Here is a 23398-nt window from a genome sequence, read left to right as displayed (position 1 = left end):
TTTTTTTTTAAATGCAGCTTGGGATTCCCAGTTCCCATGCTGTCTGAGGACACATATTTCCTAACCACCACCCCAACTCCTCCTCCTCTCTTCACCCCTCAAAAAGAATAGATGAGCTCAGATTTTATGAGATCCTGCTGCGAGCTCTAGTTTTGCCTGCATTCTGCCATGGTCAGCATCATATTCTGTACTAATAATGGCTTCTTATTATTGCTCTGGTACAGCACTTAACAAATGCCCCTGAGTGCCAGCCACCACCCCCAACCTCCCTCCTGAACTCCCCGTCTGAAAGGACCCAGTGTATGCACTGGGTTAGAAAATGGAACACAAAGCAGGCTGGGAAGCACATGTCCAGTAGTCCATAGTAATAATAACAATCGTGGAATTTATTAAGCGCTTACCATGCGCCAAGCACTGTACTAAGTGCTGGAGCAGATACAAGGAAGTCATTTCCCACACGGAGCTCACATTCTAAGCACTGACACACAGCCTGAATTAGAACCCAGATCCTTTGACTTGCAGACCCATGCTCCTTCCACTAGGTCACACTACTTCCTGTTTTGGGGAATGTTAAGGAAACTAAGGGAGTGCTCACTCCCAGGAGGAACAATTATTTGGGCAGGATGAGGTCCGTGGGAGGAGTGGGGAGAAGAGGACAATTGGAGAAAGCTGGGGGGAGTTCAGAGGATGCTCATATGGATCAAATTAGTTCCATGGACAATGTTGTTCAGGAAATTGACAGATCGGAGCAGCCTGGGCGAGATTTCACCACGATGCATAATGCATGTTTGAGGCTTTTAGCAAAAATGTAAACATCAGACGAGAAGTCCGGCCAACGTCACAGACCTGAGCGGGCTGCGGTCCATTCTTTCGCTGGAGGGCAGGGAGGAGAAGGAGATTTGCTCTGAGTTTTGACTACACCCCAATTTTGTTTGAGAGCAAGAAATAGCTATGTATCCAGGTTGCTAAATGCTTTCCACACCAGCAAGTGGCTGAACAGTTGGACTTGGCCCCCCGAAGCAGTGCTTGGGCTGTCTTCAAATGAAAATACACACAAAAATCACCCTGCAGAATGTCATAAAAATTGATTCCTGTGGCTGCCGCCAAAAGCCATGCTCCAAATGGAAATTTCCTTCTGAGAAGTGGCTCAGATGAAAGGGAGAATAGAAAGGCTAAAGAGACTTTCCAGCCTCTGTAATTATCTGCCGGGCCGACGTGCAAGGTGGAATTTTAAAGTCTTTCTTGCCATCCAGACCAGGATTGGAAAAGGTGTAGTACGTTGCACTGAAATGCTTGTAAGAGGCTCTTTTTGGAGCTCAAGGGCAGGGGTGGGACCATCTCCAGTGGCAGAGTCCTCCAGCCGAATTGTGTGTGGGTTGGCTGCCTGGGACATATGTCCTAAAGTGGGGCTCATGAGAGGCCTTCATAGGATCTGTAAAAATCAGGGTGTTCCCTCCCCTCATCTCCTTCTCTGTGTGGTGCTGCTGCTGCCCTTGGACAAGCGACTGGAAGTTGACCACAAGAGGAGGCCCACAGATAATGTCTAGATTCAAAGGTTTGGGGGTCACTTGCCCAAGTTAAAGGTCCAAAGGTCCCTAAGGGCCATTTGCTCCTGGGCAGATTTGCACACGAGGAAATAGGAGAGGATAATGGAAAGATCAAAGCACTGACTTCCCCTACTGAATGCTGGGAAAGGGATTTATGTGACCTACTGACTTATGTGCCTGAGGTAACTTAGGTCACCAGAAGGAGCCATATTCATTGGAGTTCTTGGAAAGATCCATGCACTCTGGGTTAAGTGGCGAAAGAGGTGAAACTCAGTTCTCTATTCACCTACTGCAACTGGAGTGTTTAGCAGAAGTGGATCCTTGGGATCATAAGAACCTTAACACCAGATTTGGTGTGAGGAGTAGGGGCCTCAGAATTCACAAGGTGCAGAAGGTTGCTGAGAAAGACTTTCTGGTGTATGGGGTCCCATGGCACTGGGGGAGACTGGTCCCGGCATGGGATGGTGGCACCACCCAGCACCGAGCCTCCCACCACCTAGGTTCCTGGTGCCGAGTGCCATGACCCAGAAGCGGTGCCTCTATCTTCAGGGACTGGGGAGGGGTTCAGGGGTCTTGGCAGTCACCCTCTCAGCCACTGTATAGGTTCTGCAAAGTTCCACATGGAACCATTTTGTGTAGGGCTTTAGGGTACTCTATGGCCCATTATGTAATGTGATTACATATAGTGCGTAATGTACATCTGCTGCTTGTGCAGAGATGGGAGTTGGCAAAGGGAGGCCAGAATTCCATAGTGCCATCAATGCCAACCTAGTTGGATACCGTGATAGACTCAGTGCAGATACATTCAACCCTCATTTGGGTAATATATGTAAAATCTGTAAAATGGGGATTAAAAGTGTGTGAGCCCCACGTGGGACAACCTGATTACCCTGTATCTCCCCCAGCGCTTAGAACAGTGCTCGGCACCTAGTAAGCGCTTAACAAATACCAACATTTATTTATTTATTTAATATAGCCGATGACTCTGGGAGAAGGAAAAAATGTTGATGAAAGCTACAGATACTCCAGCAGTTTTTTAATAGTATTTGCTAAATGTTTATTATGTGCCAGGCACGGTACTAAGTGCTGGGCTAGATTAGAACCCAGGTGCTTCTGACTCCCAAGCCCACGTTCTATCCATTAGGCCACACCGCTTGAGAAGCAGCATGGTGTAGCGGTTAGAGCACGAACCTAGGAGTCAGAAGGCCACTTGTCTGCTATGTGACCTTGGGCAAGTTACTTCATTTCTCTGAGCCTCAGTTACCTCATCTGTAAAATGGGGATTGAGACCGTGAGCCCTATGTGGGACAGGGACTGTGTCCAACCTGATTTGCTTGTATCCACCCCAGCGCTTATTATAGTACCTGTCACATAGTAAGCACTTAACAAATACCGTAAATATTATGATTATTCTCCAAGCATTTTCACTTCATGGGTGTGATAAAAGAGAAAGTTGATGCAACATTCATCCAAGTCATTTCTTTAATTAAATAAGGATGGTGAAATATTTTTACCAATGGAAATATTGCATAATTCAGGTGCCAAGTTTATACCTTTCTTCCAGGTTGATCCAACATCTCCCCAGCTTGTCCCAAACTGTTGGTCTTACTTACTTACACTCCTAGAGGACACCCCAGAGACCACCCCCTCACTCCCCGCCATGCACCACAGGGTCAACATCTGTCAATCTGGAGAGAGAAACGAATGTGTGCAGAAAAGGCATTTATTGAAAACAGATGTGATGAGGCCGAATGAACTCCCTGAGTGCAGCCCCTCCCTCCCCAGGGGTCATGATGAGGCTGTGGCTGTTTGGAAAGCAGCTGGGACATGCACAGGTGTTCTTGCCGTGGCTGACCGACTCATCCCTGCAGCTCACATCTATTCACAGGGTCCAGGCAGCACATCCCAGTTTTCAGCAGGCCTCTGAGCTCTCTCGCCACCCCAAGGCTGACCGGCCCCACTCTCTGGGCAATTAAATCTCCACTGATAGTCACTGAAGACAGATGTTATTATCGTCATGAATGGCTTCACCTTGGTTCATCAATGTAGGTGGACAAAAATGACTCCCAACCCCAAGCCCAGTTCCCTGATGAGTGTGAGAAAGAGGATGGCCAAGTCCTTGACCTGGCTTGGCTGAAGAGCCCGGGCGGTGGCTCAAGTGAGACAAGTCTTAGGAGTTATTCAGCCAGTGGCTCCTTGACCCTGGCCATTTGTAGTGGAAAGAGCCTGGGCTTGGGAGGCAGAGGTTGTGGGTTCTATTCCCGACTCTGCCACTAGTCAGCTGTGTGACTTTGGATAAGTGACTTAACTTCTCTGTGCTTCAGTTACCTCATCTGTAAAATGGGGATTAAGACTGTGAGCTCCACGTGTGACAACCTGATTACCTTGTATCTACCCCAGTGCTTAGAACAGTGCTTGGCACATAGTAAGTGCTTAATAAATACATCACTATTATTATTGTTTTTAATACCATACTATTAATACTATAATACCATACTACTACTAATAATTATAAATGCTGGCATTTATAAAGCATTTTCTATCTGTCAAACACTGTACTATGCACTGGGGTGGCTACAAAATAATCAGGTTGGACACGGTCCCTCTCCCACATGGGGCTTGTTCTGCCTGGGTTCCCTAAGGGGCCAAGTAGTCATTGCTGCCCTAGAAAGAGAGATCAGAGAGACTGGGAGGAAGGTCATTGCTGGTTATGGCTTCCCCTTTTCCATCTCATACTCAAGCATAATCCCAGACCCTAGATGGGTTTGTGAATTGCCCAAATGAGATTGTTTAGATGTTTGTGCTGGGGAGGAAGGGGAAAGGGAGAGATGGGGATGAGTCTTTTGTCTCCTGGGCCATGGGCTCCTTCCTTCTGTGTGTTGTTGCAGGACAGGTGCTAGAGTCACCACCATGCTAGAGTCATCACCACAGTCATCACCATGCTAGAGTCATAACCACAGTGCAACCCAGCCTGACCTGTCAGTCTTTATTGAATGCAGCTTGATTTCCTGTCAGACTCCTCAGTAGCTCTCCCTTTTTCTCACATTTGTTCCAGTGGAGTCCCCAATAGCTTTTCTAGAGATCCCTATCCACACTGAGGCACCATCTTCCCAAGGAAAATGAAACCAACTCAATAGGTTGTCCCACTCGTGTATCTAAACTCTGGGGATGGAAATAAGGTCCACATCACTCATTTACTGAATAAAAATTATCCACTTAACCTCAACTCTCCATTTTTCATTGCCTGTATAGAGACAGGCAGGGCAATGCCGACATCTCTCCCACCCCTTCCATTTCCATAGCGTGAGGTTGCCCAAAGATTCAGTTGTCAGGCCAGAGGCCTTCCATCCATCATGCTGAGGGTGTTTCGATGCCTGGATCTCTCTACAAACTGCAGATCTCCACTCTTCCAGATTGAGTGGAGTCCTTGAGAGCAAGTGACTTGCCCAAGATCTCTCACACCTTGCCTGGGGTTGAACCAGGATTTTGAACTCCAAGGCTAGCAGCGATTCACCCTTTAAGCCCCAGCACCTGCAGTCTTTACTGGGATCCAAATAGAACTAACCAACCACTCAAACAGATTTGGCCACTGGCTTTCCTCCTCCAGAGGCCGTTCTTGAACAACCTTCCTGGAACATGCTTAAGCATCTGTCCCACTCTCTCCTCTTCTTTTTCAGTTCTTCATGTTTATTTTGTTGATCTTCCTGGCGGAACTCTCAGCAGCAATCCTGGCTTTCCTCTTCAGAGAAAACGTAAGTACCCATTTATTTGGTGGAAACGTTCTTCTAAGCTCTCAGTGCCTCAAGGGAATTGGACTGGTTTAGGGTTCTGCTGCCTTCCTCGATCCTTCCTTGTCCCCACATAATGTCCCACTTCCCAGCACGTACAAACCAAACCAGTGGGCAGAGATGTTTATAGGCAGAAGAGCAGTGTCAGGGACACTGACTTTTCTAAATCGGGCTTCCCAGATTCCTAAGTCACTGAGGCAAAAGTTATTTTTTAAAAAATACAGAGAAAAAAATGTGGAGCACATAAGGACGACAGGGTCTGAATGGCTTGGAAATGAATTGCTTTGTCAATGGTCCTAGCGTAGAGACTGACCTTTGCTACTGGATCTAACATTGCAATTTCTTTCTCTGAGGGCCTCAGATGCTTTGTCGATCTCAATATCTAATTCTCTCCCCTACCCTGACCAGTCCTAAGCCTTTGTCTGCCCACGAGAGCCTCAGTTAATAAAGAGGGGTGAGAAGGACTACGGGAGGACTGGTGAAGAGCCCCAGAATGATTAAAGGGGAGGAAATGGGGCCCAGGGGGAACTGTTGTTAGTCGCCTTGGAGAAGAATTGGCTATGGTGTGACTTTAAATAACAGACTTCGTGTGAATGGAGAATTATTTATTTGTCCAGAGTATGTTGGCTATTCTACAGAAAGGCCAAAGCAGGAGGGATCAGGGAGTGGGAAGAGTGCTGTCCTAAGCACTTGGAAGAGTACAGTATAACAGTACAACAGACACATTCCCTGCCTACCACAAGATTACAATCTAGACTGTGAGAGAGGCATTAATATAAAATAAATAATTACAGATGTGTTCTTAAAGATGTGATGATTTATAGTAGATCATCTGTGAAGGTTCTTCTCCTCACGGGATCCACTCCAGGCCAGTGATTCTTTCCAGGAGGCCATAAAATAGAAGAGAGGCAGGGATGTTGGTCCCCAATTTTCAGATGGGAAAACTGAGGTTCAGAGAGGTGCAGCCACTTGCCGGAAGTCACGCACTTCCAGCAAATCACAGTAGAGTCCTGAATAGCATCCTGGTTTTTGAACTCCCAAAATAAGGAGCCAGCTAGCTGGTCAGAGGTCCCTCTTCCCTCCTGATGGGGCCGAGGGGCATTTGGGGAGAATGCTGGGCAGGGGTTGCCCTAAATTAAAGGGAGGGGAAGTGGGTTGCTATCTCTTTCCTGGCTTTCTGGGTGACTGAATGATGTTCCTCAACTTAGTTGTCCAGGATTGCAAGACATTTTAGTTGTTTTAGATGTACTGAAACTAGGGATTTTACTTCCAGTGCCATGGGTCACGTTGATGGAGTCCAGCAGACTAGAACCCAGATTTATGCAAACCTTGGAATCCAGGAGAGAAAGACTCCCACCGTCGACCCCACCCCCCATACCAATATTATTCTCAAATACTATTTCATGAGTGCTCACATATCTTCTCACTGGGCTTTGGAGAGCCAATGAAATATGGCTGAAACTTCTTAGAAGTAAGGAATTGTGTCTAAGATATCGATCAATCAGTGGTATTTATTGAAGACAGTGTGTGCAGAGCACTGTACTAAGTGCCTGGGAGAGAGCAATACAATAGAATTGATAGGCACGATCCCTTCTCACAAGGAACATTCAGTCTAAAGGGGATAATGTTGAAGACAACTTTCTTCCTTCACTACGTTCTTCTCACCACATAATAAACACCTTGTTAAGAAAAGCCCAAGCTATGTTACCTTGCCACATCAGATGCCACAAGCATGCACACAACTGTTGCTTCTAATCAAGCTGAATTGACAGACACATGTTATTGGTAGACGTTTCCCTCATTCTGTCGTCACATTCTGGTCCAAACGTGTATTAGAAACGTGATCTAAGAGATCTGATCCACCATTTTTCTATATATTTCCATTCATGGTGCAGACAGCATGAGGGTCTTAGCCTATGCCGCGCATGTTCATTTGAACATTTCTTCCAGCATTGCATTGTGCTCTACCCAGACGTGCATTGCTAAAATAATGTTTCCTAATTGCCTAACAGTGCTCCGAACAAATCATGCAGTAAAAATGCATTATGGAAGACACTTAGGGCATTTCCAAGGCATGTTGGCCGCTAAAAAGAATCTCCAGTCAGCAAGCAGTTCATTTCAACAGGACTCTGCAACTTTCCAAGGTCCCTATCCCACGCACCCTCACATCCCGGCATCATTGCCACATTCACTTCAACCCCATTACCCTGGGTGGCTCTAAAGTGAGGGGAATGGGCCACAGCAGGGTACTCCAACAGCTGCTATGTGGAGAGCTGAAATTGACAAACTAAATACAATGGGAACAGAGGAAAAGTCTTAAGGATGTGGAAAAACAAAGACACAGTGTTGCTTACCTTCTGAAAACTGGGAGTTGGGTTTTTTGGAGGTTTTTTAATTGTATTTGTTAAGCGCTTACTATGTACTAAGCTCTGGAGTAGATACAAGCAAATCAAATTGGACAAGTCGGTCCCACCTGGGGCTCACGGTCTTAAACCCCATTTTATGGAAGAGATAACTGAGGCTCAGAGAAGTTAAGTGACTTGCTCAAGATCACACAGCAGACAAGGGCGGAGCTGGGATTAGTGCCTAGGTCCCTCTGATTTCCAAGCCAGTGGTCTAGCTACAAGGCCACACTGCTTCTCGGTACTGAAGATAGGTCAGCATGGAGCACTCCTATCAAAAAGGAGTGATTCTTTTCAAGGAGAGGTTCTTTAAGAAATAGGAGACAAGGAGGTAAAACAGGAAACAGTGCCAATTCTATATCCATTGTGGCCAGGACCACGGGTCTCCCATTGTACTTCTCACTCCCGAACTCGTAGGTGAATTTTGTCATTACTGGTCTCTTCTTCAGTGAAGGACAACTATCAATACATTTATGTGTAGTAATAGAAATAATAGTATTTATACCGGGAGTTAGCATGCTAGCAGAAGCAGCGTGGGCTAGTGGATAAAGTATGGGCCTGGGAGTCGGAAGGACCTGCGTTCTAATTCCGGCTCCGCCAATTGTCGACTGCCTCCGTGCCTCAGTGACCTCACCTGTGAAATGAGGATTAAGACTGTGAGCCCCAAGAAGGACAGGGACTGTGTCCAACCCGATTTGCTTGTATCTACCCCAGCACCTAGTACACTGCCTGGCACATAGTAAGCACTTAGATACCATTATTATTATTATTTGCTTACTACGTGCAGAGCCAAATACTAAGCCCTGGGAAAGAACACACAGGTGAGAATCAGACTGTCCCTGAGGGGGTAATAGATAACCCAAGGTAGATGCTGCTAGCCAACACTCTCTTCTGGTGCTAATTGGGGAATTCCATGCCTTTGCCCACACCTGCCATCCTGGTACTTTTGCTCGTCGACTATGGAGGGCATCCAAACCCAGAAGCAGGATTTGGTTGTCGTGCTCAGGTGGCTCCATCTGCTGTCTAACCTAGGCACTTGTTGGGGGTCCGGCATGTTTGCCATCTCCCTCGGGAAGGTGAGGAGCAAGGGGATATCAGAAGGAAGAACGACTAGGAACCCAAAGACCTCGACTGCCAGGTGGAGACCTCTTTGTTCCAGGAATCCTACACAGACCGGGCTGCACACAGACCCGCACCCTAGGCACGCAAAAATCACACACAGCGAGACAGGATGGCCCAGGGGAAGGAACATGAACTTGAGAGTCAGGAGAGCCTGATTCTGATCCCAGTTCCACCACTAGCCTGCTCGGTGACCTTGGCCAAGGCACTTAACTGCTCTGTGCCTCAGTTTCCTCATTTGCAAAATGGGGATAAAAAAGCCTTTTGTGTCTCCCATTTAGACTGAAATCTCCATGTAGAACAGGGACTATGTCTCAACTAATTATCTGGCATCTACAGCAGCACTTGACATATAGTAAGCGCTTAATAAATATCATCATCTCATCATTATTCCATGCTTACACTTTCCTACATTTGTCACAAACGCATTCCCATCCATACAAGTGGGTTTAAAATGGAAATTCAGGGATTGTCTCTATCTGTTTCTGAGTTGTATGCTCCAAGCGCTTACTACAGTGCTTTACGCATAAGAATGAATTCCATCACCGCATCATATTCCCTTCCCTTTCCTTATTGTCGTGTCCTGTGCCCCTATGGCTCTTGATCAGAATGGACCCTGCACGGTACAGAAACCCCCATTCCACCTGCCTGCCTACCCCTACCCACCTACTGGCTCCTAGGAGCTTGGTGGTCTTTTTGGATGTGATCCTGCAGGTGGGAGGCCCCAGGGGAGTACTCTCTGGGGGTGCTCTCCCAGATAGGCAGATGTCCCTGAACCCTAGCTTTGGGAACCTCTCAGAACAGGGAAGCCTTGTGGCCTACCACACTGAGTTTCAGAGGCCCTGCCTAAAGGTTAAGGCTGCTCTGGGGATGCAGAGATAGCTGCAGCTTGGGGGGGCCTTCTCAGAAGAGATCTGATATTTAAGAAAAGCCTTGGAGAGATTCCCCAAGTCACAGGGAGGAGGGGAAGACCTCCAACGTAGAAGGGTTCTCTGTACATGCCCACACAGTCACACACACATACGCACACACGCCCTCACCGAACACTTTGAGGGAGGCCTCTTCCCTCTCTTTTCCCCGAGAAAAGCAGCTGACTGACTCTCACGGCTGAGTGGAGCAGTCTGTTCACTGTCCCTGAGCCTTCGGGCAGCCTTGCAGTCTCAGAAAGTCTTCAACATGACTTACTTCTTCCACACTTACCAGTGTCCTTGAGACCAAGCTGGCAGTGCCATTTGGACAGCCTGGAAAGGTGGCCGGGCCCCCTGAGGGTTGTCTGGGGAGAGAGCATTCTTTCTGCGAGGGGGCTGAATCAGAGCCTTTTGGGCATCTGTGTCCTTGATATGATGGCACCCAGCCCACTAGCCGAACGCTCTGCTGGGCACTGTTCCCGGAGCATCCAGTCGGACTTCTGTTTGAGACTTGGTGCATACAACATTCAGAGCTTAAGTAAATAGTACATTTAGTAAGGGCTTACCTGGGGCTAAGTGCTAGGGTAGATAGAGGAAAATCAGGCACACTGTGGGATTTGCCTTGGTTTTTGGTCCAGGCCCCAGCTCTTGTCTGCCCGGTTGCCTCCGAGGCTGCCATGGTAGGGGAAGGGCAGGGTGGGGTCCAGTCCTTGAGCAGGTGTGACCTTGGGCACATACATGGCCTGTCAGGGAGCACACCTGAGTTCTTTAAAGCACCACCTTTGAAGTCCAGGAAAAGATAGACAACGCATTTATTTACAAAACCTCCAGCTCATCTGAGCCCCACAAAATCCATGCTGATCTGAACAATCTAGATCATCTGAGGCTGACAAGTACCAGGGTGATCTAGGGTAAAGAGCACGGTCCTGGGAGCCAGAGGACCTGACTTCTAATCCCAGTTTAGCCACTTTTCTACTGTGCAACCTTAAGACGAGTCATATAACTCCTCTGTGCCTCGGTTCCCTCAACCGCAAAATGGGGATTAAATCCTCCCCTTTCTATTTTGACTGTGAACCTAATGAGAGACAGGGACTGTGTCCAATCTGATTAATTTGGGCTCTACCCCAGTGTTGAGTGCAGTGCTTGGCACATAGTATGCATTTAAGAGATGCCACAATTACTATTATTAATTCTTGATCTTATATATCTGGAAAATCAAGGCCAAAGCCAGTTCCCTGCTACCTACTTGGTGCAGGTCCTCCTTAATGCCTACCTGGAACCAGGTGAGTGACTCTGTGGGGGAAATAATGGCTTTTCCATTTCCTGTTCTCCAGCTAACCAGAGAATTCTTCACCAAGGAACTCACAAAGCACTACAAGGGGAACAATGACAGTGACATCTTCTCCTCCACCTGGAATTCCGTCATGATCACAGTGAGTGTCTCCCCTCTCCAGGAAGTACTGGAGCACTTGCTGGTGGCGCTGGGTGGGGATGGGGAGACATGGAACTGGAGCCCATCCCTTCCTCCCCTGCTCCCTCTCCCCTCTGGAGAGGACCCAAAGGACCCAAGGACCCAAAGCCACAAGGCTATTTTTGCATTCTCTCCCTCTCCTCATTCCCACTGAGGTTTTCTATACCCAGTTGTCTCTTTCTCTCTCTCTCTCTCTCCTTTTTGCTGCTCCCTAGTTTGGCTGTTGTGGGGTCAATGGGCCTGAAGACTTTAAAGCAGCTCCAGTTTTCCGGTTCCTGAACTTCAACGAAGAGGTCCCGGAAGCCTGCTGCCGAAGAGAACCCCAGACGAGGGAGGGGGATTTTGTCAGCAAGGAGGAGTGTCTCCTGGGAAGAGACCCATTCCTGAACAAACAGGTATAATCCCACCCTGGCTGAAGGCTGAGTAAATAACACTGGGGTCAGATGACAGGGGGAAAGAGAGACCTACAGAGTCTGGCCCCAGCCATCCTTCCTCGTTCCCTATTGCAGACCCTGCCACTTTACTCTGTGACCTTGGGAAATCACTCTTTCTCTGTGCCTCCATCTCCTTATCTCTAAAATGGGAATTAAATAACAGTGCTGTCTCTCTCTCCCTTAGACAGTAAGCCCGATAATGGACAAGGACTGTGTCAGACCAGATTATCTTGTATCTATCCCAGCACTTAGTACTTGGAACATAGAAATTCCTTAACAAATGCCATGTAGATGATTGTTATTATTACTCTAGGGCCCAAAACCCCACATCCCAGGTGTAGGTGATATAGTTTTCCCTCATCCCCAAAGGGTTAGGTGGAGGAGGAAGTGGTGTTCCAGCCAGGTCAGTGCTGCCTCATCCCTGCCAAACAGCAGACCCTCCCTCCTAAAAGCAAGGACCAGCCCTGAGGAAACTACCACTCAGTGGTAGTTAGTGAGTTTCTATTGAGTGTGAAACACTGTCTTAAATGCTTAAAAAGCAAAATGATCTCCTCTGCCTCTCCAAACAGAGCTGGGATTTCTGAGTGGCAGTGGAAATCTGACAAATCACTCAGATATTTTTAAAAGAGAAGACAAACGCCTCGGTCTTGCTTAGATTCACTCCTGCCCTTGTCAGGCCCCTTCCTCTCTAGCATTTCGATTTCCAAGAGGACGCCGGGTCACCGAGCAGGGGGCAGAGCTGGGCCTTAAAGTACTTCCTATAAACAAACCAGTCAGAGCTGCCAACCCCACAGGAGGAGGGAGGACATGAAAGCAGAGGGCTGGGCAGAGCACTGAGCCAGACTCAGAGACCACACCCCACATCCGGAGTTGGCCTCGAATCATCTCCATTCCCTGGTCAGAGGGACAAGAGAACAGATTCAGGGTTCTCTTCATTTCTTCACAACGGGCCAAGTGGGAAACTGGACTCCAGTATGGCCTAGTCCCTTCTCTGTCCTGCGAGAAGGCCAGGCTGCTCCATGGGCACTGGCAATCTGTTCTCTATCACGGCAAGAGATCAGGGACATCACCTCCGTCTCTACCTCTGCCTTGTTGCAACTGCTATTCTGGCCCCCCCAGCCACGCACTGGAACCCGCAAGTTCTTCCCTCCCCTCCTGAGGAAAAGAGAGGATTTTCCAGCTTCTCTGAGAGTCATGTTAGCATAGTTCTGAGAGGGACCACACCCTCCATCCTCCACCACAGTCTTAATTATTTCTCACCAGATGTGTTTCGGTGTAGAGGGTGGGGGTGGATGTGAGGAGGAGAAGAGAACGTTCCCTGTGTTTTGGGTTTAGCACCGAGTGGGATGGATGGCAGCCAAGTGTCTGGGTGGAGAGAAGAGAAGGATTGCAGGGTCGACCAGCAACTAGAAACAGAGCTCTTTCTAGCTGAAAGGAGAGGGAAATCTTGCCATGCTGGGGTGAGGGGCAGGATTTAGTGAGCCTTTGCTGGACAACAGGCAAGGGTCACTGCTGGATCACTACTAAGTCCCTTTCCCCTTCTCCCTCCCAGCTGGCCCCTGCCCTTCCCTTCCCCAGCCCCTACAAGCTAAATGGTTATAAGACTCCCACTGGAAAGGAGTTTGAGCTCTATCATTCTTTGTAGCCAAATTAGGAACTTTGTGGAGGGCAATTTAAAGGCCTTTGTCTGGAAACATCTTTCTGGGGCCTCAGAGTCAGGGACCCCAGCTCCCACCCCTGATAAAGCAAGCTTCAGCCTGGATGACACGGCACAGGCGTCCAAAGAGGTTGCACCCCCTCCCCAGCACCCAGTAGCCTTCACATCCAGGAAGGGGGCTCCGGTTCTTCCAGCCCTTATGGAGGCTGGAGGGGTAAGGGGCTGAGCCAGTCCTCTCAACTCAGAGCTGGGAGCTTTCTCTAAAGGCAGGAAAGCACCATGCCTCTGCCATTCCCAGTGTCAGCTCAGTTGTTCTGTGGCACTGGGCACGGGAACTTATTTCATTCTCTATGGGTGGAGCCAAGACATAGCTGGCCCCTGGCGGCTTGGCCCAGAGAGAGAGGACCAAAGGAGATGGAAATGTTTTCTCCTTGCCCCTTTCCTCAGATGAGTCTTCTGTTCCACAGTGCATGTTTGATGTCAAAGTCAATTTCATGCTCTGGAAGGATTCTATGGCCTGCTCTCTCCCTTGTGTATAGAGATGTGGGTGATGAAATGTCAATAGCTCGCCTAAATATGGTTGTGTGTGAGTGTGTACACAGTTCATGGAGACTGTGCCGCTTCTTATTCATTCCCTGCCCTCTCTCCTTTACCCACCAGACTCTCTAGCAAGCTGGTGAGTCCTGGCCCCTGTTCAGCTAGGTCTGGGAGAGGAGTTCACAAGCGCCACTGTGTAAGGGCGACCGGTCCTGTCCTAACACAGTGGGGTTGACAAACGAGGCTGGGCCCTCTGCTCACCCTTCACCTTGTTTAGGACTCAGGTCGGGAGGGAACCAGTCTGACTCCCCCTAGTTTCTGGAGCTTTGGCCCCAGCATGAAGAAACTGGGGAAGAGCCTGGGAAGGTCAGATACAAGCAGTGCTGATACTTCTACTTGGTTTCCCTTCTGAATGAAGGAAGCCCCCCCAACCCCTCTCTGCGGAGGGGGTTTTCTCACCTGGGCAAGGTCACGGTGGCCTCAGTAGTGGGCCAAAGTGGAATTTCATTTATAGCCTAGTCTTCACCCCTGGTTTTTCCCTTGGAATCTACTGTTCCGGGAAAAGTGGTGTTAATCAGTCAATCAGTGGCATTTAGTCAGCACCTAGTGAGCGTGAAACATCACTCTTAGCACTTGGGAGAGTACAAAGGAGCAAGGCTCTCATTTTCTGCCCCCAAGAAGTTCACAATCTAATGGAGCAGACAGACAGACAAAATGACTTATATATTTGATGTGAGCAGAAAGCAGAACAGGCATATAACAGGACCAAGTTGTGAATGATTCAGGGGAGGCTTTCTGAAGGAAGTGGGATTTTAGAAGAGCTTAAAAGGTGGGGAGATTGGTCTGGTAGATTTAGTCGGGTAGGAAGATATTTTCTGGGTCAAAGTAGGAGCAAGGGGATATAGCAGGAGAGTTCAGAATAAAGTTCAGTTGAGGGCAAGTAAGAGTTAGTGATTCCTCCAGTCTCCCTTGGTCTCAGGATGCCTTATTAGTGAATTTAGGTAGTAATCGAGCTAGGTTTCTTCAAATAGCACTTAGCGTCCGTCATGCTCTCTGAATGGTCTAGTGGAGAGAACACAGGACTAATGAGACAGGAAATCCTAGTTCTAATCCTGGGTCCACCACTTGCCTGCTGTGTGACCTGGGGTGAGTTGCTTAACCTCTCTGGTTAATCTCTTTCCTCTTCAGCAAAATGGGATTAAAATGCCTGGTCTTCCCTTTTCGACTGTGAGCCCTTTGCAGGATTTGATTATCTTGAAATAACTGCAGCATTTAGCACAGTGCTTGACACGTTAATAAGCACTTAATACATTTTTATTATTGTTCTCTATTCATTGCTGTCCAGCTCTGTGACTTTAGGCCATTAGACAGTACTGGGGAAGCAGGGAGGGCTGGGAGGGGGAACGCATTCTGATGGCATCCTGTTGGAAGTTTGGCGAGATCAATTTGCTGTGATCAGCATTTCTGAATGGAGGGTGACTTCCGGGACTAAGTGTGCACCCGGAAGCCAGGCCCCCAGTGGGAAGGCATCAGGGTCACTGTGTTGTTTGCTTCTTCCTAGGGCTGTTACACTGTGATCCTTAACTCCTTCGAGACCTACGTGTACCTGGCAGGAGCCCTTGCTATCGGGGTGCTGACCATTGAGGTAAACTGGGTCCCTCCCAAACCAGGTCCCCAGGCCTCTGGACTCTGGACTCCCTTCTGGATGCCCAACATTTCCAAGGGGCCTGCAGAGGTCAGGGACCTCCTCAGTTCTAAACCTGGTTTTCAAATTGAGCTGGGGATTCAGCTCCCCTGTCATTGTCTCCTTGGACTACCTGGCTGCTATGCCAGCTGGTGTTGACCAGAGCCCACGTGACTGAGAGGGCACTGAGGGAGCCCTGGGTCAGCCTGAATGGGTATAGGGCTTGAGGGGGTTCAACCATGGGCCCAGAGGGTGGGGGATTAGAGAGAGAACTCCTTGCTGGTCATCTCCAAACTATGGTGGGTGGTGCTGGAAGGGCTTCTGGGGGGAGGAGAGGGGAAACAAAGTCATCGTCTCCCTCTCCTCCTATGCCACTTCTGCAAATCCCCTCCATGCAGAAGGGCACCCGACCACTCCCATGTTCCCCATGGAAATGTACACCCTCTGGCCTGTTGCCCCTCTCAGTACAGATATAGTACAGTACAAGTAAAGGGGAAGCAGCAGGGTATAGTGGATAGAGTGCAGGTCCGGGAGTCAAGAGGTCATGGGTTCTAATCCCGGCTCCACCACTTGCTTGCTGTGTGACTTCGGGCAAGTCACTTCACTTCTCTTTGCCTCAGTTACCTCAGCTGTAAAAATGGGGATTGATACAGTGAGCCCCACAAGGGACTGGGACTGTGTCCAACCCAATTTGCTTGCATCCACCCAGCACTTAGTACAGTGCCTGGCACATAGTAAGCACTTAACAAATACCGTAATTATCATTATTATTACAAGTCATCAGAAATCCTGCCTGCAGGAAGCAGCTGGACCCCCTCTTTGTCATCACCCCCACCCCCAGTATACTTAGCCCACAGGCTGGAGGGCGGGCAGAGAAGCAAGGCAGGCAGGGAAGAGCTGTTGCTCCAGGAGACCCAAAATCCAGGACAGCTCGACAGGAGCCCAGAGGGAAATGAAAGCTAAGAGCATTAGGTTGTTCCTTTCCAGAGGGACTGGGACTTCTGACCCTGCCTGGGGCCCAGCAGCCAGTGGTGGGGCAGCAATGAGCAGGAATGATTGCCTGTCAACAACAACAGCCCTGTTACTATTTATTAGACCCTTGCGACCGGCCAAATAGCCCTGTATCCCCTTTTGCTCTTTGTGCCTTAGCAACAGTCCCTTTCACCCCCCCGCTCCCAACAACTCCAGTTGTGTTCCCTGGGAACTTGCAGCCCCAGAGGGTGTAGGGGGCGGAGGCCACCTCAGGCGGAGCCTCAGTCTGACTGTTTGTCCCCTGCCCCTTTGCAGCTGTTCGCCATGATCTTCGCCATGTGCCTGTTCCGGGGAATCCAGTAGTGACACTCACCCAGCCCCCTAACCCTGCCTGGCCCAGAAGAAAGAAGTAGGTGAGGGAGCAGAACCAGGGGGAAAGAACTATTTTTTTAACAAAATGAAATGAAAAAAAAAGTAAGGTTGTATTATATGACTGGCCTGGAGGATCGTGCTGCAGGGGCTGGAACTCTGACATGCTGAACACCAGAGACTGTATTCTTTCCACGGGCGTCTCCCTGCAGGGACCGGGGGCAAGAGGAAAGCTCCGATTGCACTAGAGACCAAAGGGGCTGGGGTGGGGAGGGGGCCGGAGAAGCAAGCCCCTCCAGTTTGATCACAATCGGGGCTGCCCAACTCCAGGACCAGCATCCTTTGGGGACCTTCTCCCCATCTGACCGGGACCTTCCAGAGGAGGCAGGAATGTGGATCAAGGACACAGAGACAGGAAGCGATGGACCCAGCTGTGAGCAAGCAACATGGAGGCCTGCTGCTGAGTAGAGAGGAAAACGAGAGCTGGTGGGGAGGTGAGTGGAAGATGTGGAAGCATCTGGTCCTGGGAATCTCTCAGCCACTTCCTCCCAATTGCTCTCCCTGCAGAGGGCTGGAACCTCCAGGAGCTGTGGGCAGTGGGAGGGACCTCAAGAGAACAAGAGGAGCTACGTCTGGAAAGAGGAGAGGAGACGAGCCCACTCACTGCCATAATGCTTTCCCTTGAGAAAGGGGCCTGCCTGCCTGCTTGCCCTGGGTTAGTAGTGATTGCCTTTCTGCCTGAAACCCTGTGGTTCCTACAATGCCTCATTTCTCATTTGGATTTTGCCCAGAGCAAACGGAGACCCTGATTAGAGTGGGAGTAGAAGTCTGTTTGCCTAGCTTTCCCAAGGGGCCCCGCTCACTCCCCAGTGAGGATGGGAGGAAGAGTGTGGAAGAACTATCTCTGTTGGGACCCTGAAATGTGCCCTACTACTCCCCAGACACACACACATGCACACACACACAAATCCACCCACACACACCCAACTACACTCTCCCAAGACCTTGGGAGGACTCTGTTTTCTGTAAAATCCCAATGGCTTAATTCCATGCGTCAGGTTCCAATGTTCCCTTGTGCCTTCCAGCCATCTGGACGAGTCAGATGCATGGCACCAGTAACAGAGGGACCCATCTGCCTTTGACAAAGACAAGCAGGGTGGGTGGCATTCCGCCTGAAGAGCTCGGTTCCTGTTGGGGGCAGGGCCCTGCCCACCTTCTCGCTGTCCCCTGTCCAGAATGATCAGAAGGGCCAGGGAGGAGGAGGGAGCCCAAAAGAGTGAGTTTGTTTGGTGTTAGATGTGAAAACGTGTGTACAGCCAAGCCAATTGAGGCCGTTCTGGAGGGTGCTGGGAGTGAAGTTCTGAACAGCCCAGGGACAGGACATTTAACAGGGCCCTGGGATGGGACTCAGGTTGCAGCAGCAGCACTTCCTTCCCAGGAAAGATGTCCAGGCAAGCTGTGAAATGGTGACAACCGGCCGGTGGGGCCATTCTGGAGCATTTGCACATGAATGGTCCAGTCTATGATCTGCACAAACAGTTTATGCCCCCGGCCTGCTGCCATGAGCTCAGAAACCCTGTTGGTTGAAGGGGTAGTGGTAGGAAGGAGGGAGGTGGGAAAGCGGCAGAGAAGCTGGGTCCTAGGCATGGGGAGATTCAATCCTGATCCTCCCTTTGCTGACCATCACTTGCTTCAGCAGAACTCCTCTGCTTCAACATCAGTGCCCATACTCTCCTGCTCTCTGCTCCTTCCTCTCCCCAGGACAGAACTAGTCCCGTCCTGTAAACTCTAGTCCCATCCTGTAAGCTCCCTTTTGAGCCCTGAGTTTTGCCCGATGGACAAGAGAGGCATCTCAGGTGGGGAGAAGGGAGCTGTTAGCCTTAGAACTCCCCATCCCATTGCCAGGGTGCCTGCTTGGGAGTATCCCTGAAAATGTCCACTTGGTTCAGAGCTGCTATTGAGGAACTGGCAAGAAGCACCCAGGGCTATCCTGGTCAACAAGTCAAACTCATTTCTTCCTCCAATCCCCCCTTCCCCTCAGGGCCACAGGGAGAGAATAAATAAAATGTACATTCTGTGGTGGACAGTGGGTGAAGAGTTATTTGCAGAGTTTCTCTGGCTCCCACCAGAGAAAAGAAACTAGTTTACACCTTGATTTCTACATCTCTGGGCACCCCCAAATCAATGCTTATCTGAATGACTTGGAAAGGGGGTAATCTTTTTGCCTTTTAGGTTCCCTTTTTCAAAAAATCTTGGAATTGGGTCAGACTGGTCTCTCCCCCCTCCCCCTGTGTTTTCTCCCCTGTAACAAACTCTCCATCCCATTATACTCTGTCTCCAGGATCGGTTGGCCCAAAGAAATCTGGTTTCTGGGTTATGCCCCGTTTCGGCAGCTACTGACTCTCAGGAGAGAGGTGGCTGGTACTTCCCACCCTTTGGTGTTTGGTGCTGGTGTTCTTGGAAGTGGGGGCTCCCCACCATGTTCAGGGCAGTGCCCTGAGGCAAATGACTTCTCTGGATGGGAAGCCGGCCACCCACCCTAGCTTGGATCTTGGGCCAAGGGCTGATGGAGGGGGTGACGAGTGCACCTTTCTTGGGATGGTGGAGCAGCTGTTGGGTTGAGGATGGGTATTCAATCCTGGAGCAGAGGGTGACCGTGAGAACCTGGGAATGGGCTCCCCCGGCTTCCGCCCCCCCAACCCCCTCTCCCCCGGCTGTGAAATCTGTCTAAAGTTTATTTTGAAAACTGTAAATATTCCTGGGAGTAGATAGCAGAGCTAATTTATCATGTAGTCCCTCTCATAATGCTTTTTTATATTAAGAGGATTTTCGTAATATAAAACAGAACACACATGCTGATTGTTCTGCACTGGGTTTTGTGTCCATTTCTTAAATAAAAAAAGAATAAATGGTGAACGTGCAGCAAGGTGGTTTTGATTTGTAGCCTCCAGTGGGTGTGGGAATTTCTGGCTTCAACCCAGAACTTTCTCATCAAGTTGGGGGGCTGGGGTTGGAGAGAGGGGATGGGGAGTTGATTAAAGGGATGGAAAATGGGTCTCTTGAGGAAAGATTCAAGGAATTGCAATTGTTCCGCCAGGAGAAGAGAAGGCTATGGGGTGAGAAGAGTTCCTGAGAGCAGGGCCTATTGTTCTGCTATTTTAGCCCATTCCCTGCAGCTCCAACCTCTGAGGAGATGCGGTTTACAGTGCCCAGGCCATGATTCCTCCAGGATGATGAGGTGGCCTTGATGGCTGGGCCCTGAGCCAAACTGGCACTGCCCAGGACCAGAAGGGTCTGTGGAAGCAGTGTGGCCTAGTTGAAATAGCCCAAGTCTAGTAGTCAGAGGACCTAGGTTCTAATCTTGGCTCTGCCACTTGTCTGTTGTGTGACCTGGGGCAAGTCACTCTACTTCTATGCCTCAGTTTCCTCAACTCTAAATGGGGATTCAATACTTGTTCCTCCTCCTACTTAGTCTGAGAGCTCCACGGGAGACAGACTCCCACCAGCTTGGCACATAGGAAGCAACGTGGCGCAGTGGATCGACTAAAGGCCTGGGAGTCAGCAGGACCTGGTTCTAATCTCGACTCCGCCACGTGCCTGCTATGTGACCTTGGACAAGTCATTCAACTTTTCTGTGCATGTTACCTCATCTGTAAAATGGGGATTTAAGACCTTGAGCCCCATGTGGGACAGGGACTGTGTCTAATCTGACTACCTTGTATCTAACCCAGTGCTTAGAACAGTGCTTGACACGTAATAAGTGCTTAACAAATACCATCATCATCATCATTATATAACAAATAGCACAATGATTAGAAGAGAGTCCTGGGGTTGTTTTGGTATCTGATGTGGCATGGGATGGCCCAGACAGCTGGCCAAACCCAAGCCTCCAAGCCAGGGTTGGACCCTGTTCCCAGCAGACTTGGTTCAACTCCTTATGCCAAGCCCCTGGCAAAGCTTCCGAGAACAGGGTAAAGTGAGGGCAGGGTGGCTAATTCCAGGCCCAATGGGGTAAAATGCCCATACCTGAGAAAAAAGCAGCCCAAATGCCCTAAGGGCAGAGCTTAAGGCCTGGAAGTTCAAACAGAGAATCCAGCTGCAGGACAGCCAGGACCAGGTTGGAACTTGGCTCCTTTATTGCTCATCTGTGAAATGGGGATTAAAATTCTACTCTCTCCTACCTAGACTGGGAGCTCCATGTGGGACAGGGACTGTGTCCATCCTGATAATCTTGTATCTAGTCCCGTGCTTAGAACAGTACTTGGCACATAGTAAGCACTTAAACACCATAATAATAATAATTCCCCTTCCTGCCAGGCAACGGCTCAGGGGTCAGGAAGCCTATCCAGAAAGCCTCTCCCAGTAAAAATGTCCAGGGTCCTCTCCCTTTCCCCTCCTCCTCTCCTTGTGCTAGATACACTTCTGGGCACCAGGAAGAGGAGAGGACGGAGGATGACTTGTCTGTCGGCCCCTCGTCTGACCTTCCAGTTGGAGACACTGATAGCCCAGAAATGGTATCTACCTCCCTGCCCCTCAGCCCCAAGAGTTGGTCTCTGAGGCTATTTCCCTCACAGGCAGCCCAGAGGCCCTGTTTCCACTTTGAGGCCGATCCTCGATTTGGACAGATGAGTTCCACCAGGACACTGTTTCAATCCATCCCGCTGCAGGGGCTGGCCACGGCTGGCGGTGTTCCACTTCAAGCTGAGAACTCTGCCTTGGGCGAGGAGACAGCAGAGGGTCCGGGGACTCCTCCCATTCCTCGTTGTATTGGGGTGGGGGTGTAATTCAGGGTGGGCGTCTTGTACAAACCACTCAGCTTCAGCAGACTCAAATAGGTGCGGTTGCATGATCTGTAGTTGTGATGCAGTCCTAGCAAGAGGTTGGCCAGCCGCTAAAAATAGCACCCACATCCTCACCCAGTGTGGCCACCACCCATGCACGTGAGCACACACATACACACACACACACATCTAAGAGGAAGTGGAAGGACTGTCACTTTTTTAAAAATCCCCTCCCACAAACCCCTGCTAGGTTTGGGCTGGGAGCTGCTGGAACTTGAGGAGGGTAGCAGACTGCTCTGGGGAAAGGGGCTGGGCAGGGAACCAAGATGGGTGGGCCACGTCAAGAGAAAGACACTTGGTGGAGGTGGGGGTGAGGGGAAAAGGGTCACAGCTCCCCCCTCCATTGCGGCTGAACCCCCAACCTCCAACCGCAGAAATCAACTGCTGCATTTCCCCTCGGCTGAGTCGGCAGGTGCTAAGTCCGGCACTTCGGGGGGGGCGGCTCTCTTGGTTTCTGACTGTATTTTGTTTATTTCTGATATTGAGGTATCAAGTTTAGTGGACAGAGAGTCTTGCAACAGCAAAAAATAAAATCACACATTACGACGGTCTTTCTGGACTACCACATGAGCTTCGGTCTTTCCTGCTCAAAAGGCACCATTAAAGCAAGAAAAAAGAATCAAGAATATGAATATAGAGATTAACAGGGTGGCAGGGGTTTGGGTCAAGAGTGCTGCTGGCTCGGTTCTTTCCTCACAAGACAGGGGCCACGTTTAATTCCCACCTGTCTGTTTTCTCCCAGGGTTTAGTACTGTGCTTTGCACACAGTAAGTGCTTAATAAATACTCTTATTACCAGTCCATGCAGCTGTAAAGTTCATTGCTGTTCTGGTCTGGAGGAGAGGAAAGAGGAGGGAAGAAAAGAGCAGAGCAGCAGGCAGTGGCAGTGCAGTCAAGGGGAGGGACCGCACAGAGGCAAACACAGTCAAATCCAGCACAAAATCATCTTTTTTTTTTTTTGCATATGCTAACCCTACTATTTACAAGGTGGTTTCTGACTTGACGAAGGAACCCGTGGGTGTGTTGAGGTGAAGGAAGAGATCTGCAGTGTGTGTGTCCAGAAAAGACAGCCGGCCACCCAGGTGGGGTCAGGGCGCCTGGGGGAGGGGGTGCCAAATGGCAAACTTCAGATGCGTCCTCCATTATGGAAGCACTTCTAACAGCCCCTCAGTTGGTTTCAGTGAGCTGAGAGAGAGGTGGGCTCTGCTTTTACCTGCCTGGGATTCCATGAGCTCCCTTCCACTCCCTCCTGGGTCAGCCTTCTTGAGTCGGTCCCGAACAGCATGGGGGACACGGCTACGACAGGAATTTGGAAGGAGGCTCCTTGTCTCACTGAAACTTCCGTGTAGCTCACGAGTAAGGGCAACGCGGAGGTTAACAAGGGAAAGGATTCCTTCCCTCCCCCCAGTTAGTTTCCCTCATCCATTGGCTCTGTTTGCTCATCCCTCCGGCATCCCGGGTCTCCGGGGTATTAGGATTGCCTGAGTCGGCTGCGGGTGGAGGGATCTAGGAGCAGGCCTCGGCTTGTGTTAGTTAACACAAGGATTTATACCTTTGCGGGTGCAACCCTGCTGTTCAGAAAGCAGGAGGTGGGCTTGCCCTACTATCCCAGCAAAGCAAGATGGGCCATTCCGGTCAATCAATCAATCGTACTTACTGAACGCTTACTG

General features: G+C 49.7%; 1 protein-coding gene across 3 annotated transcripts in view; it reads left to right on the top strand.

The window, feature by feature from the left end:
• The window catches only part of TSPAN18 (tetraspanin 18), a 203600-nt gene extending 183790 nt beyond the window's left edge, over positions 1-19810 (top strand). For all 3 annotated transcript variants that reach the window (XM_029060539.2, XM_029060540.2, XM_001505943.5), the window contains 5 exons: positions 5225-5299; positions 11099-11197; positions 11451-11630; positions 15425-15508; positions 16835-19810. In XM_029060539.2, the coding sequence (XP_028916372.1) occupies positions 5225-5299; positions 11099-11197; positions 11451-11630; positions 15425-15508; positions 16835-16882 (486 nt within the window). In that variant the 3' untranslated portion in view covers positions 16883-19810. The remainder of the gene's footprint in view (positions 1-5224; positions 5300-11098; positions 11198-11450; positions 11631-15424; positions 15509-16834) is intronic.
• The last annotated feature ends 3588 nt before the right edge of the window (positions 19811-23398 follow it).

The sequence above is a fragment of the Ornithorhynchus anatinus genome, chromosome 3 (genome assembly GCF_004115215.2).
Source record: "Ornithorhynchus anatinus isolate Pmale09 chromosome 3, mOrnAna1.pri.v4, whole genome shotgun sequence".
NCBI lineage: Eukaryota > Metazoa > Chordata > Mammalia > Monotremata > Ornithorhynchidae > Ornithorhynchus > Ornithorhynchus anatinus.
The sequence above is the reverse complement of the archived record's forward strand: the minus strand, read 5'-3'. Positions and strand labels throughout refer to the sequence as shown.